A 14512-nucleotide genomic window follows, 5' to 3' on the forward strand; every position below is an offset into this window, starting at 1 on the left:
CGTTGGCGCGCGCCGGTCGAGTCGATCTCGATTGTCAAAAATGTCCATGTGACATCGGATGACATTTGACCGGACGGCAATGACATGTGGCGTCGTGAAGTCGAGATTATTAGATCGAAGGAGATTTTGCCTTGGCGAGCCAATCTGTCACTATATTTCTTGTATCATACAATTTGTGTTTTAATTTTTTTTATCATTATTGTTATGGTTTATAATTTTGGTTTTTTCAGGAAGCTAGGTTCTCTTCAATCAATAATAATTTTTATTTCTGAAAATTATTAATGTGTAGCGATCATGCTAGAATTTTAGATAACGTATGTAAGGATTATCGCAATTTATATTTCTTATAATATACGTGTAATGGTATTTATTGATAATAACTATCGACAAAATGTTTTACAAAAATTGCACGCCTATATAAATATATAAAGAAATTGTTGTGGACTTACCTTGACATTATAACTTAGCGGCACACCATTAAAACGATCGATCTTGACGAGATTTACATGCTGCGACATTAGAAATCTATAATATTCTAAAATCATCTGAAACCGAATGACGTACGCAATAATTTATGCAGCTTGCACATGTAAGGGAATACAGCTTGCTTTATTACCGAGTAACGACTTTATAACGTAATCGCTGATAGCGTAAATAGTATTGAATATAATTGCGGATTAAAAATGCTGATTACACAATAAAATTGTACGACACATCTTCTTCAGATTCGTATTCCGCGTGCACGTGCACAGATATCATACGAGATACTCCCGATCGGAATTCTTGGCTAGTAAATCGATTGCTTTATCTTAATTGCACATGGTTCGAAGCAGGGACCAAATGTCGTCAAACTTTCAATAATCCGTATGCAATCACTCTCGTGTTTCGTTTAAACAAGAAGAAAATGTAAATTTGCTAATCAAGTGTTCAAGCCAATGATTGATTGTTAAGGATCACGAATCAGGCAATCATAACACCACATGTTCTCGATTCGTTCAACTTGTCATCGAGATTTTATACATCGACTTCGATCCCTGTTTAGAAAGCGCCGTGCCGTCAAATTGCTCGTCTGTGTACTTTGCTTATTTACATATACATACATGCTTGCGTGTATGTTTTATACACTCGAGAATTTCTTGAAATGTCAGAAGCGTTTTGCCACAGTAATCGGAATCGAAAGCTCATAGCCGATACACCTTCGTGCTTCGAAGCTCGCCGCGATTGCCGAGGATTCGCATCTTCGAAAGCTTTGTGAAAAAAAATATATATATATAATAGACGTTCAGCGCTGATATAAAAATAAAAAGAAAAAAATGCATGGCAGCATTATCGCTGTTTGCAGAACGTCGTACGTTGTACTTTTATTATTTATATATCTCGCAGTTTTTCTTCTTTTTCTTTTTTTTCTCGTTATTACAAAGTATTGCTAAAAACATGTTAACAGTATGAACTTTCGATTTGGTTTCTTTCTTTTTTTTTTTTTTTTTTTTTATTCACAATACAGAGTGTTTCGCTGGAGAACGCAGATCCGCTCACCTGAATCACCCTGTACATGTTTCCTACGCGGAGAAAACTTATATAGCGACAGAGTGTTAATGTTTTTCTACTAACATGTCACGATTTCGTTACACACACGACGCCACGCAGCTCATTTAATATAACTACATCGTACACGTATAAAAATAACATTTCTATTGTTAAAATATGTTTCAACGTACTCAGAGCGTGTTAGAAACAACTAATTCGATGGCCGTCGCCACTGTTTTCGCCCGTCTTAAAACTGGATTCAAGAGAGAGATATTTGACTCTCGTACATAAACTACAATTATATTTCGTCATATATAAAAAAGCATATAATATATATATATATATATATATATATATATATATATTTTTTTTTTTTTTACTGTGTGTGCATACCACACGCACGCGCGCACGTACGTAACAAAGGGATATTGCAAGACGTATACAGCGTGAATATTGACTTTTTTTAATACGAAAATGCAAAACAGAGTCCTGTTATCACGAATTGTTACATATAAGTAAATACTCCGTATCTATATAAATGAATTAAACAACATTTATAACTCTCGTATCCGGGCAAGCTGAATCTTTCTCTCACAATTCCTTGAAATTTAAAGCTATTTTCTCTAAAATATTATACATTCCTAGCTTCATAAGATTACATGAAATTTTCATGATAGTATAAAGACACAAATATATATTTGTATGTGTGTACAATATATTTTTGTGGGACTCTCTCTCTTACAGAAAAAATAGCGTTACCCGTTTTTTATGTCTTTAGAAAATAGACTTCCTGGATGAAGATTAATCCCACCGTAGTATAAAAATATGATTTGATTTGCCTTGATATATATTTCTCCAACAATGTATGAGAAAAACAAAAAAACACCCTCGAGATTGACTAGAATATCATTGACGTCGGAAATTATGCGCGTGCGTGCGTGTGCGAGCGCGTTGAAGAGTGCGAGTAGTCCCTCAAAGTTAAAGGTAAAAGCGAAAAAGTGTGTTTACTGCTTTTCTACTTAAACGGGTCACCTTCTGCATACGCTAGCTACATTTTGTGCACGAATCGCTTGAGTGAGAAGATCACGAGGAGAAATCTTTTCCGAGTGAACATTTACTATCTTTCGACGATCGACGTGGTTGGTGCATACTCTACACACGCATGTGCATCATCATGCTCTCGTTATGAGAACGGAGATCATCCTCCTGCTTTTCTCATCGCGGACGTACGCGATGCGAGAATACAATGCGACACGGTTTTCCTCGGCGTTCTGATGAATCTTGGACGAGGAGAGAAACGAAAGCAGGTGTATACGATGCGTATCAAACGTATATGCGTAAATGCACGTATATATACATGTTCGTACGGGTGTTAATCGAACAAAAACGAAAATAAAATTACGTTAGATAGGCACAAATATATATGTGTGTGTGTGTGTGTGTGTGTGTGTGTGTGTGTGTGTGTGTGTGTGTGTGTGTGTGTGTGTGTGTATATATATATATTACAATGTATCTTTTTATTACCTAAAATATATATGCATTTTGAAAGTATCGTGTCGAAAGACTTAGAAGGCAGGCTAGGAGCAAAACGATATTCGGAATCAATCCAATCACCGGAAGGGCGCGAACGAAAATGTATCCAGGGACAAGAACGTCGACGATCTACTGAGCACATCTCAATGATTTGGCTAAATTGTTGTCGTACCGCGCCGGCGAATATAATCCGATGCACAAGAATGAGCAGGTTGTCCATTTCCCTTTTTTTTTTTTTTTTTTTTTTTTTTTTTGCGCCGGTCACGTCAACAAAACGAAAACTTTAACAAATCTCGAAGTAACAATGACGATTATTCCCGAAATCAATTTCTGATCAGCCTAACAATAGATCATAAGTGAATTTACACAAAGGTTCTGGCGGGATAACCGCGATAACAACAACATGTGCGACGAAACGAAATGATTTATCAAACCATGTTAGCCAAATCCATGCTGTATTCGCACATATTCATATTATAGCTCTATCTATAGTACACAAAACAATAACACTAAAAATCATTTGATTCGGGTAATTCTATTTTAATTAATATGATTTTTTCGTGTATATATAGTAAATTATTGTATTTAAACGCACGCCTAGCGGCATACGATTTTCTTATTTGTGATTTTTCTTCTCTCTCTCATTTTTTTTACTCTGTAATAATATATAATATAATAATATACTATGTCGCATATAAAAAACAATTACTTAGTGTAGAGTACAAGATCGCTCCTTAGTTAAGTTTACAGGTTTTTTTGTTTTTCGCAACTATTTATATAAACGTAAGATGTCGTCCATTTCTAAAATGAACATGCTTCCGCCGCTCCCAGAATAATTAGAAAACCGAATTTAAAAAAAAAAAAAAAAAAAAAAAATCGTCGCGCCGATTCGTCAAAATGAAGCAAAGAAGTAATTTTTTATTGTTAGAATGTACGAAAGTTAAGTTAAAAAAATGGTTAAGCCAACGCGAAATTAACACGGCTAAATTTTTCCGAAACAAACGAGACGCAATGTATAGTAGTACGCGTCCCACTTGTTATTCCTCTCCATCATCAAAATTTGGCTAATACATCTAATCAGATTGAATATTCAATAGTTTTTCTACTATTGTGGATATAATTTAATTGAGACAACCCGCATTTAAATGCAAATAAATTTGAGATTACGCGTTACCCTCCTCCGCCGCAAGATACGCGAGCTAATTTCCACTTGATGGCGACAAAAATGATATTTCTTACCGAAACGTCACTTTGCACGGAGTGTGACTTTAACTGTACATTCCGTTTTATCGCCGGTAACGTATTCTCGCGTCGTGAAACCGTCGTATTGCACAATACTTGCGGCTACTAAACTAAACGCGACACGCAAATTATCGCGGTTTGGAATATTCGCGAATATCGCGACGTGTCGATGTTGTACGTTGGGGTAACGCGCTAACCGCGATAAATGATCGAGAAGTTCGCGAACCAAGATAAACCGTTGTCGGATAAAAAAAACAAAAGAAAATACAAAGGGGAGAAAAATAGAGGATACAGAAAATCATATAAATAGTCACAACAATGTCAAAAACGTAATGTCATCAGCCGCGATATGGCCAATCGCCGGGAACGGGGGATCAGCATCATCATGAACTGCCGTTTCTTGCTCTTGGTCGGCGTAGTAGTAGGGATTACTATCCCAAAGTGACCGTCCATCCCCGATTTAAGCTACAAATTGATGAGGTGTCATTTTTGTTGGCAGGTCTGAGCGTTCATCTTGCATTTTCGTGTCTGTGGTGTGAGATCGAGCCAAGGCACCGACGAATCCGGCTGCTCTAGCTGAAGAGGCACGCGACATCGCGATGTTGCTGCGTCAACAGAACAATCTGCTCCACGTTCCGCCGCCTCCGCATCCTACAAGATTCGCTCGTTAAATATTTTTTACAATCTTGAGACAGCTCGCATGCATATCATAGCGAGAAAGAGAGACAGAAAGAGAGAGAGAGAGAGAGAGAGAGAGAGAGAGAGAGAGAGAGAGAGAGAGAGAGAGAGAGAGAGAGAGAGAGAGAGAGAGAGAGAGAGAGAGAGAGAGAGAGAGAGATAGAGAGAGACACCCGTTAAACGCAGTAATAATTGGATCGCCGCGCTTGAAACCGAAACAATTTTCAAAGTGATCAGTTCCTGAGCACTTCCTACCTTAATCTTTCTTTGTATGGAGTTTCCATACCTAGATAAAAAGGAAAATCCGCGTTATTTACCTAGAAGAGAGTTCACACTCCTTAAACATTTTATTTCTAACAACCATTCTAAAAGATTGTCCGCGATAGATTTGCGTTTTTTTTTTTAAATTAATTTAGCTTATGTCGAGAATAAAATTTACGTTATTTTTTATCTCCTTTAAAAATAATCGGACTTTAACTATTCGTACGTGTCTGATTTTACACGGAAACAAATTTCTAAGCAGATATTTTGGGATAAATTAATTTCGCGATTTTATGCGCAAATGGAAGTAAATATTACTTACCATACTCGCGCTGGTAGAAGAGGCGGACGTGGTAGCAGAGGTAGGCACCGTCAATATTGGATAATATTATCTACTACTGCAAATCCGCAAGCCCCTAAGTTGGCAGTCGACATCGCGCGGACAAGGTCTCTCGTATGGGATGCCGCGACTTCCAGTGGTGGCCGACGGGCTAAGTTACTCGATTCTGTTGATCGTAATAATTCATATTTCTCCCTTCCTCATTTTCGCTCATAATTTAAGAGATCAAAAAAAGAAGCGTGCCCTTTCTTTTTTATGACATTAAAAAACTTTATTCTTACCGAGAAGAGCAGAATTCAGCCTTTGGCAGACTGTTTCCCTCTCCTGCGGATTTAGTTGCCAGCCGACAGGTGAATTCCACGGATTGGAATATGCCAATAGACTGAAAGCGTCCTGCAACATCTTTTTATTGCTGTCGTTTTTTCCATACTGCTGTCTCAGGTGCATCGATTGTGAGTACAATTGCCTTCCAAATTCTAACATCTTCTCGATTGCCTGTTTGTTACCACCGCACAATTGCTTCTTATTACTTTTACTTGTCGTACTACTATCGGTAACGTTGCTACTCTGTTGCTGACTTTGATTGGCACTGTTGTCGATTTCTGCAAACAGGTATGTTTGTCTAATCTAAGAACAGTACATTCTACATTTGTCCAAGATAGTAAATCACATTTATCATATAAAAGTAATTAAACACTAATTACGTATACATTTAATATCTTCTTCTATTATATTCTTGATTTAACTCATTCATTTTACTTTCGTTTACCACATAAATCTTATGAAACATTGATATAAATGTTTTATTTAAAAGACAATCTATCTTCTACATAAATTATTCGCGTCACAGTATCAATTATAGTGAGATCTCACCCATATCTACATCCTCCCCATTTTGACACTTGTACCCATTCGAGCTTAGATTACCGTTCTGATACCCGTTACTGTTCTTGATACCATTCACGGCGTTGACACCGCTCTCCTCCATGTCTACGTCATCTTCTATCTGACCGTTGACGAACTGCGGGCCGCTAGTGCCATTCATTGCATTACTGATATTCATCTCTTCCACGGTACCGGTCGCCGACTTCGCGTATGCTTTGGTCGATTGTATCACACTGGTCTGATTCGGATTGCCATTCTGACAAACCTCCGAATCGCTGCCGTTCACCATTTCCACGAATTGACGGCATTTGAGCGCAAACAGCAGGTTTGGATCTCGATCAAGTAAACCAGGGTATAACCGATTGGTCGTATCTATCGCCTCGCCCACACGACCGGATAATACCAGCTTTATAATCCCTACGAATCATGATTGAAATGTGGTGAAATAAAGGTAACGATACAGAGATTTAATAACAAAATTGCCACTCTTTATGCCAAATTTTAAAATGTGAAAAATTTAGAAGAAAGCTGTATAAAAAGATTTTAATAATTTTTAAAAATCTTTCTTTATAATCTTTCTATTTCTTTAATTCTTCAGAAGAGCTGCAACCTTTCGAATGAACAAGCATGAGACGAGAAAACACCTACTTTGTCGATTTTTAATGGAGCTGTAGTCCTCTTCGAACACTTGACCCGTGCTGCTGGCGAATGCCTCGGCGCTGTCGAGGTACCCATGATGGACGAGATACGTACACACCATTCTGTCGAATTCGTACAGAGTACTTCATTACTCTCGAAAGATATTGTGAACATTGGTCCGTTGGCGATATTTTCCCGCTAACTGCCTGATTTATCCGCGCAAACGTTTTTGAGAGCAACTCTCGCATATCAAGGCGGATCTTAACGGACAACAATGACAAACGAAGGAAGAGAAAAAATAACCACGAAGAAAGAAAAATAGTAGAAAATCACGCACTCGGTCGCCGTCTCGTTTTCTGGTTGGATATGTACCTGTGAAGGATTGCCTGCCACTGGCCCTGGCCGTGGTCTGGCGTGGGATAGTTTATGATCTGTAATCTCGTTCGTACACGCAATTCGTTGATCATGTCCCCGATGTCGAAGACAAACGGCAACTGTCCAAAGTTGGCGTCCACCACTTCGCCCGGAGTCTGCAGACCGACCGTTGGAAAGAGATTGGTCTGCAAAAGCGAATTGCATTTAAATAAAACATTCAATATTTAAATCTATTTTACTTAATTTGCAAATTTAATTCTGGTTTCTGAATAATAAATTTCATAATTTTATCAACGCATTAGAAAAAAAAAAAAAAAAAACAATAAAAATTTACTTGTTATAAAAACTTAAAACATCAGTTTTTTCCAGATATAAAAACATACGAAAAGAAAATTGATTTATTATACATTACTGAGATTAATAAGGTGTGAAGAAAATACGAGATTCGTCTCAATATTTCAGGTCTTCATTAATATCGCTTCTTCTTGTCTTTTATATATGTCTAGGAATTTTAAAATGTAATACGATCTGTTTCAGTGTTTGTATCAATTGACGTGGCGAGTAACTTACGGGAAGGTCAGTGAAGGCAATGCCCAAGTGATGCCCATTTTTCGTATAGAAGGCGGTGTTGTCAACGAGGTTTACGCCGCAGCCGATCACGTCACCGGTAGTGAAGGTCGGTCCGTAAGGTTGCCCGGTGCCGCTTGAGCAGAAACTGTGACCGTCGTCACCGTGATAGCCGTACGAATGCTTGTCCCAGCCTGGTAATCTATTTACATTGACGTCGCGTGCCGAGAGGCCAATGCCCATGTAACCGTCGCGTCCCTTGCTCACGATCTTCACCTCGAAGTAATACAAGCCACAGGCGGCCGGTATCGCATGCGTTGTGCGAACGCTGGCAGCGTCTTTGTGAGTTTTGCCGTAACCTGAGGAAAGAACGCGGCCCCGACTCACTTTATGGGAATCGGTGAATCCGACAATTTTAAGGTAATCCGGATATGTACAGAAACAGTTACAAGTTGCAAATAACGTATATAAAAATGTAGACAGAAACGCATTCTCGTAGATGGAACTTATCTGTCACTTGAGATAAAACCAAGGTCATCGTGCGCTTCGGAGATGCCATATGTTCGAATATATCTTTTCTGCCTATGCGTCCAATTGTTTTTCTATTAGCAGGATGAAGGCATGATTATCAGAATGTGTGTGGAAACATGGATTTTTTTTTTCAAGGATAGTTATGTTATTGAAGATGCGTTATATAATTTATTTTGTATACCATATGTTTTTTTTCTGCATCAATCGACTCCCATCATCGTGCATGTAAAGGTATAAATAGTAACAATCGAATAAAATTACCAAAAAATGAAGAGAAATATTTATTATAATAATTGAAATATACATTTCGCGTATTTTCAATTTCAAAATATTATCTAGGAAAATTGAAGGAATAAAGTGCCAAAAAATTTATTTATCATTTCATTCGTTGTGAAATTTGGTTAAGCAAGGGTAGTTAGCAGTAAACTCTTCCTGTCAAGATAGAGATAAGCGAGAACCTGTGATCCCCTTCTCGAGATACGCTATGCGCCTTGGACACGATGTGAAATATTGATTTCGAGTAAGTCGCATAGTGCATACGCGGAAGAACGCGCGATCTAAAGACACCCAGGTTACTATAAACAAGTGAAATGCGACCAGGTGCTTTCACGCTGTTGTAACTTGAAACGCGAGCGATGTATTTTTGGTGCATAACACGCGGTGGCGATGAAGAATGCGCGCTTTAGGAAGCGACTTTCGCGCGCCCGTTAAGAAACTTTAATGTCAAATCGTTCCTTCGATGTTCATTATATAATAAAATATCGTGTAAACACATCGTATAAACATCTGTACAAATATATATATATATATATATATTTTTAACGTTAAAACGTGACGTCAGTTTGCCACAATGTTGGGGTTTTTACTTATCGTGACTTTCTGATGCGCAATTTTAAACATTTCAATATGTGTACTCCGAATGAAATGTTTGAGTGAAAATAAGCTCTTCATTGCTATGAAAAAAAAAAATTAATATACTACCACATGAAGCTAAAGCACAAATTGATCCGTGCAAATACACAATTTAGCAGAGCAGATGTAAGTAGGGCATTAGGTCAGCGCGCGGCACATCGATGCAATATTACAAGCTTTATCTGCCGATCTGTGATCTATGAGTTTATGTTATGCGCATGTCCCGCCCTTACACAATGTAATATACCGTATCTATCTCTCTATCGGGCATCATTTATATAGCTTTCGGATATATCGTTTTTATTAGGTCGTTATGAAATTTATATTCGTATTTGTGCAAACATCGTTGCACAAACTATAGTAAAACTGTTCTAAGTAACTGTGCGTTTGAGAGATGTAATATTAGTGCGCAGGGATATCCGGTTTATTCCAAAATAGCTAGAGAGAAAATCGGATACTTGAGTATACCGGGATCCTTTCCGTAAAAAGATTTGATAAAATTTCAAAAATGTCACGTAGAATTTTATGAAAACGATATGACTTCTCAATATGTTCAAAATATCACTTTTTTAAATCAAAATACGAGGCTTTTACATTTTATCCTTGCGTTAAATAATTGCGATAAATTATGGTAAAATAACGATGTACATATAATGAATAATGTATAATATGTTAAGTATCTTTAATTTTGAGAAGTTTTATATTCAGGAAAAAACCCAGAAAATCACCCAGTTGCTCGATTAATTTTAATTTTAATTACTTTAGTAATTGTATGTTAATTATAATTATACTTTAATAACTGTATGTCGTACTTTATAAAAATGATAATCAATACTCATAAATTTCAGAGATTTACAAGAAGATACGTAAAAGGTACAAGAAAGATCAAGATGCGTGTTTACGAGAATCAAACGTAAGTGCAAGTACAAGGAAAATGCAAGAACAGTTAAGGGCTAACGGTAGATGCACGGATGGACGACCTTCCGTTTTCTTAGCTTGATCTAAGAAATATCACGTGCATCGGTGCCGTGCTTCGTAAACAGATGCGTTTGCGAATCGCGCTCCAAGACACGGTTCCTGGCTGAGCTCTTAAACGGAGTTCCCGCTACGTTTATTCGAAATTGTTATCGTGGACTTGCACGTAAATAGGAGAGGCCCGGATCTGGCGAGTCTTCGAGGTTCGCAATCAACGATCGCACGAGTCACTAACAATTTAATTGGAAAACGCAAAGAAATCGCGATTCTCGAATTGCGTCACGAACAAGTTTGCGATTATCGCGATATGTAAAATTATTCATCTTATGCAGAATGCAATCAAAAATATGGCTTGTTTAAGTGATAAATTTCGAATTTTTAGATTTTGCATATTTTTGCAATTCCTTATATTATAAAAAAAAAAACGATTAAAATATTCAAGTATCGGTAACTTGTGAATTACGGAGTTGATGAATAAAAAATACAGGAAAAAAAAGAAACTATAATAAATAATAATAAATAAACATTCGTAATGAAGCATAAACATCTAAAAATATATATATTTTTTTTATCCTTTAATTTATTATAATATTTGATAGGTTCTTGAAAAGATTACAACTGTTGAAATATTTACTCGCAAGTTAGAACGATCTGAAATAAATGCTACATAGACTCTGTAGAAGAGACAACGATCGAAGTTAAATTAAAGAGGATTCGCCAGCAACGGATATTATCGACGCGCAGCATAGCTAAAGTCGAGTACTCGTGCATTATGTTTCATCATGTCTGCCACGAATCACGATATCTTATTCCATGTTTTCCAATTTTAATAGCCAATGCAATTAATCATGTTGGTATTTAATAAAATTCTACATTTATTATACGTATCGAGAGATAGAATATTCGTATTCCAATAAATTGCATGTGTAAATAGTGTAATTTTCTAAATATTTGTCTTACAGTTCTGCTAACATTATATATGATTTGTATAATATGTATATAATTTAAAATTATAAATGTCACCTGTATGTAAAATAAAATTATACATATGTATCATTTTATTTTACACATATAAATATAATAAACGGTCCTCTTTTATTCTATGGCATATGTTATAACATTTTACAACATTATGTAAGTATATTCACATTACAAAGCAAAAATCTATATTCTATTCGTTATATTTTAAATATTATGTCTCAGGTATCGGTATTATTCTCATACATAGTAATAGCGCTCAAAAACGCTTTTTTTTTTTTAAATAAAAAAGAATTATTATTGGCATATCATTTTTCCCTGCAACAATAATAAATAAATAAACGCGATAATTTTTATTTGCATCTTTTACTCCGTTTTCTTTCGACACAATCTTTGGGTCTTGTCATGGATTAAAAAAAAAAAAAAAAAAAAAAAACAATATTTTCCTTCGCTACGCACATCACGCTCGTCGAGCGTGAAAGATCGGTTGAAACAGATACATAACGCACATTTACGTTTTAAATACGTTGTATGTTTCTCATTTCATGCATACATGCAGTAAAGGAGCAGATAAATGCTCGCGGTATCGTCAATACCGCAATGTCGAGTCGTCATCGTCGTCATTATGCAATCTGGAGCTTACGGAAGATCCGGAGTATACTCTGTATCCATAATAAACTCTGAAGGTGAAGAGAGCAGAAAAGAAAGGGCAGTTTTGGCATTGTTCACTGCCGATACAAGAAAAAAAAAAAAAAAAAAAAAGTATCTGCTATAACAAAAATAATGAAAAGAAATTGTATCGTTAAAGCGAAATTTTTTATGGGCATTAAATGTACAGGATGTTTTTCATTTAAGAATATACGACATTTATTATATCAAATTTTAATGATAGATTCCTCGACGGATTTACAGCAGATGTTTTTTGGCAACGATAGTTGAAATGAAAAATGACGATTCTTTATTTTTCATCATCAAATATTTCAACAATGAAGTCTGTCCGATAATCCCCCTTTCATCCCCTCTCCCCCCCCCCGCCCGGTCAATAGATTCCATCTTATTGTTAATAGACTATCATTTTAACTGTAAAATTTTCTTTGTTTACTTATCTATCTTGTTAAATTCAAAATCTGTTTTATTTTTGAATTTGTTATTGCTTCGTAGATTTTTTCTAAAATAATTGATTTCGAAAATGTGTTAATTTACTGAAGCTAACGAAAATGGGACACCCTCTATAGCAGTAAACTGACATGTCTGGAAATTCGAAACGCCAAAAAATTCCACTTCGAATGAAAAATTCAAACACGAGAGTCGATTTTACGCGCGAGGTCGAGTCCACATATCAGTCCATGTTCGTACGACGTAGCTGTCATTGACATTGTGCGTGTCGTGTCTATACATGTATGCGTAAGCGTTGTCTCTTTCTCTTTTCCCCTCCTTCTCTCTCTCACCCCCTCTTTTTCACTGTGTATACTTTGTCTCTCATTCGAGCTCTCTCCCTCTAGTTTTTTTTCTCCTACCAAACGCACCAGCAAGAATCCGGGAAGCGTGCCGAGGAGTCGCTGAAATTCGCGAAAATCAACCTCGGAAGATGGACCCGACGTCGAGTATTGTCTACACAAATCGACGCCCTCGACGACGACGATGACGCCCGCATAGAGAGTAATAGCCCGACCCTGCCGGGAGACTGGCTGACTGATCAGCTGATTCCTTTGTTTAGGTCGCTGACACACACGCGAAAAAGTGCCCTGCCATTTTCAATCGATACTCCGTCCCTGCCCCGGGAGCAGCCCCGATCGTTGCCACAGCCACGGACACGAGGCCCGGGGACATCAGGGCCCCGTTGACAGGCCGCGACCGTCCGCGTAAAATCGCGCGGAAGGCGTACACGCATCCAGGGGGGACACGCATCGCCTCGCGCGGAGAGGTCGCGCGCGCGTACACGGGCTATCCACGTACCTTTGTAGTGAACGCGAAGATTATTTTGCGACAGGCCTATGTAGTTGTACTTGTCCCTCGTACTCCAGGAACGCGGCAGCGGCGTTTCCTCCTCGTTCACCATCGGATAGAGCAGCTTCAGCCGATCCACAGGCTCGCTTTGCCCCGAATTCCTTCTCCCAGGTTCCATAACACTCCGTTCATCGCTGGTGGCGGCCATCATTGTCATCCGCTGCCCCACTCTCGCTCTATCGCCTGCCTGTGTGTGATCCTGGACTGCGAATGCCGTCGCGCACGTCGCACGCGCAACTCGCACTCTCGTGACGACACGCGAGAACCCGAACGAGGGACAGACGCTAGACGCGCGTGCCACCTGCTCCCCCTCTTCTCCTTTCTCGTCTTCTCTTTCGGTCGCTTCATGGTCGCTTCGCATGATCCTCGCTATTCGACGACGAATCACGTCAAGAGAGCCATATTGTTACCTCTTGCACGTTAGACGCCTGATTGGTCGATTTTTTATACAATAAGTATTATATGAATATTTCGAAATGAGCCTTTATTAGAATTGTAACAATATATTTTCTCTTCTTTTTTATTTAGCTGCGCACATTTTCCACATTCGAAATGAGATGGCACATATATTATATCAAGTACAAGAAAGAAAAAAAGAAGCGGAATTAAAAACTGAGAGGAAATATATAAAAGATTCAATCTTTTTAGAGAGTAAATCTTTCAGGGACGCACCAGTAGCGAGTATAGGTTTAGCAAACCCAAGGTACCTGAACTACCAAATACTTAGTTTTTTAATTTAAAAGACCTACATCTCTTAAAGAATTAAATAGATTTTCTTTTAAATAGAATAATTCATACCTCGGGCAATGCCCATCATTTTAAATATAAATTTTTTTTTTTAAGCTGTTTAATGGGCTCCCTATATTTTTTCGTCCACGATAGTATGTTTTTCCAACACAATAAAAAGATTTATATTATATATCTAAAACTTCTATATATATATATATATATTGCACTAATAACATAAAAACAAAAAAAAATTTAAACCTCAAAGAGAGAGGGGTCTATTGTTCGATTATCACGAATCTGATGTAACATGATTGGTCACAAATTTTTAAACAG

The 14512-nt window shown here is 37.5% G+C and overlaps 1 protein-coding gene and 1 long non-coding RNA gene across 4 annotated transcripts; one reads left to right on the forward strand and one right to left on the reverse strand.

Moving 5' to 3' along the window:
• Positions 1 to 350: 350 nt before the first annotated feature.
• On the reverse strand, positions 351 to 13607 carry Ranbpm (Ran-binding protein M). Of its 3 annotated transcripts, XM_072893166.1 has the most exons (9): positions 13400 to 13607; positions 8051 to 8433; positions 7478 to 7665; positions 7115 to 7227; positions 6455 to 6883; positions 5863 to 6183; positions 5564 to 5747; positions 5236 to 5266; positions 351 to 4953 (listed from the first exon to the last, which is right to left on the reverse strand). In XM_072893166.1, the coding sequence occupies exons 1-7, from the start codon at positions 13605 to 13607 to the stop codon at positions 5614 to 5616; spliced, it is 1776 nt and encodes a 591-aa protein (XP_072749267.1). In that variant the 3' UTR covers positions 351 to 4953; positions 5236 to 5266; positions 5564 to 5613. The 3 variants fall into 3 exon arrangements, with proteins under 3 accessions (XP_072749267.1, XP_072749268.1, XP_072749266.1); XM_072893167.1 differs by lacking the exon at positions 5236 to 5266 and having other exon boundaries at positions 8051 to 8406; XM_072893165.1 differs by lacking the exon at positions 5236 to 5266.
• LOC140666232 (uncharacterized) lies at positions 12967 to 14308 on the forward strand. The gene is made up of 4 exons (XR_012046732.1): positions 12967 to 13102; positions 13161 to 13905; positions 13979 to 14153; positions 14294 to 14308. It is a non-coding gene; the product is annotated as an uncharacterized lncRNA (long non-coding RNA).
• Positions 14309 to 14512: the final 204 nt, after the last annotated feature.

This window comes from Anoplolepis gracilipes, chromosome 5 (assembly GCF_047496725.1).
Source record: "Anoplolepis gracilipes chromosome 5, ASM4749672v1, whole genome shotgun sequence".
NCBI classification, from domain to species: domain Eukaryota; kingdom Metazoa; phylum Arthropoda; class Insecta; order Hymenoptera; family Formicidae; genus Anoplolepis; species Anoplolepis gracilipes.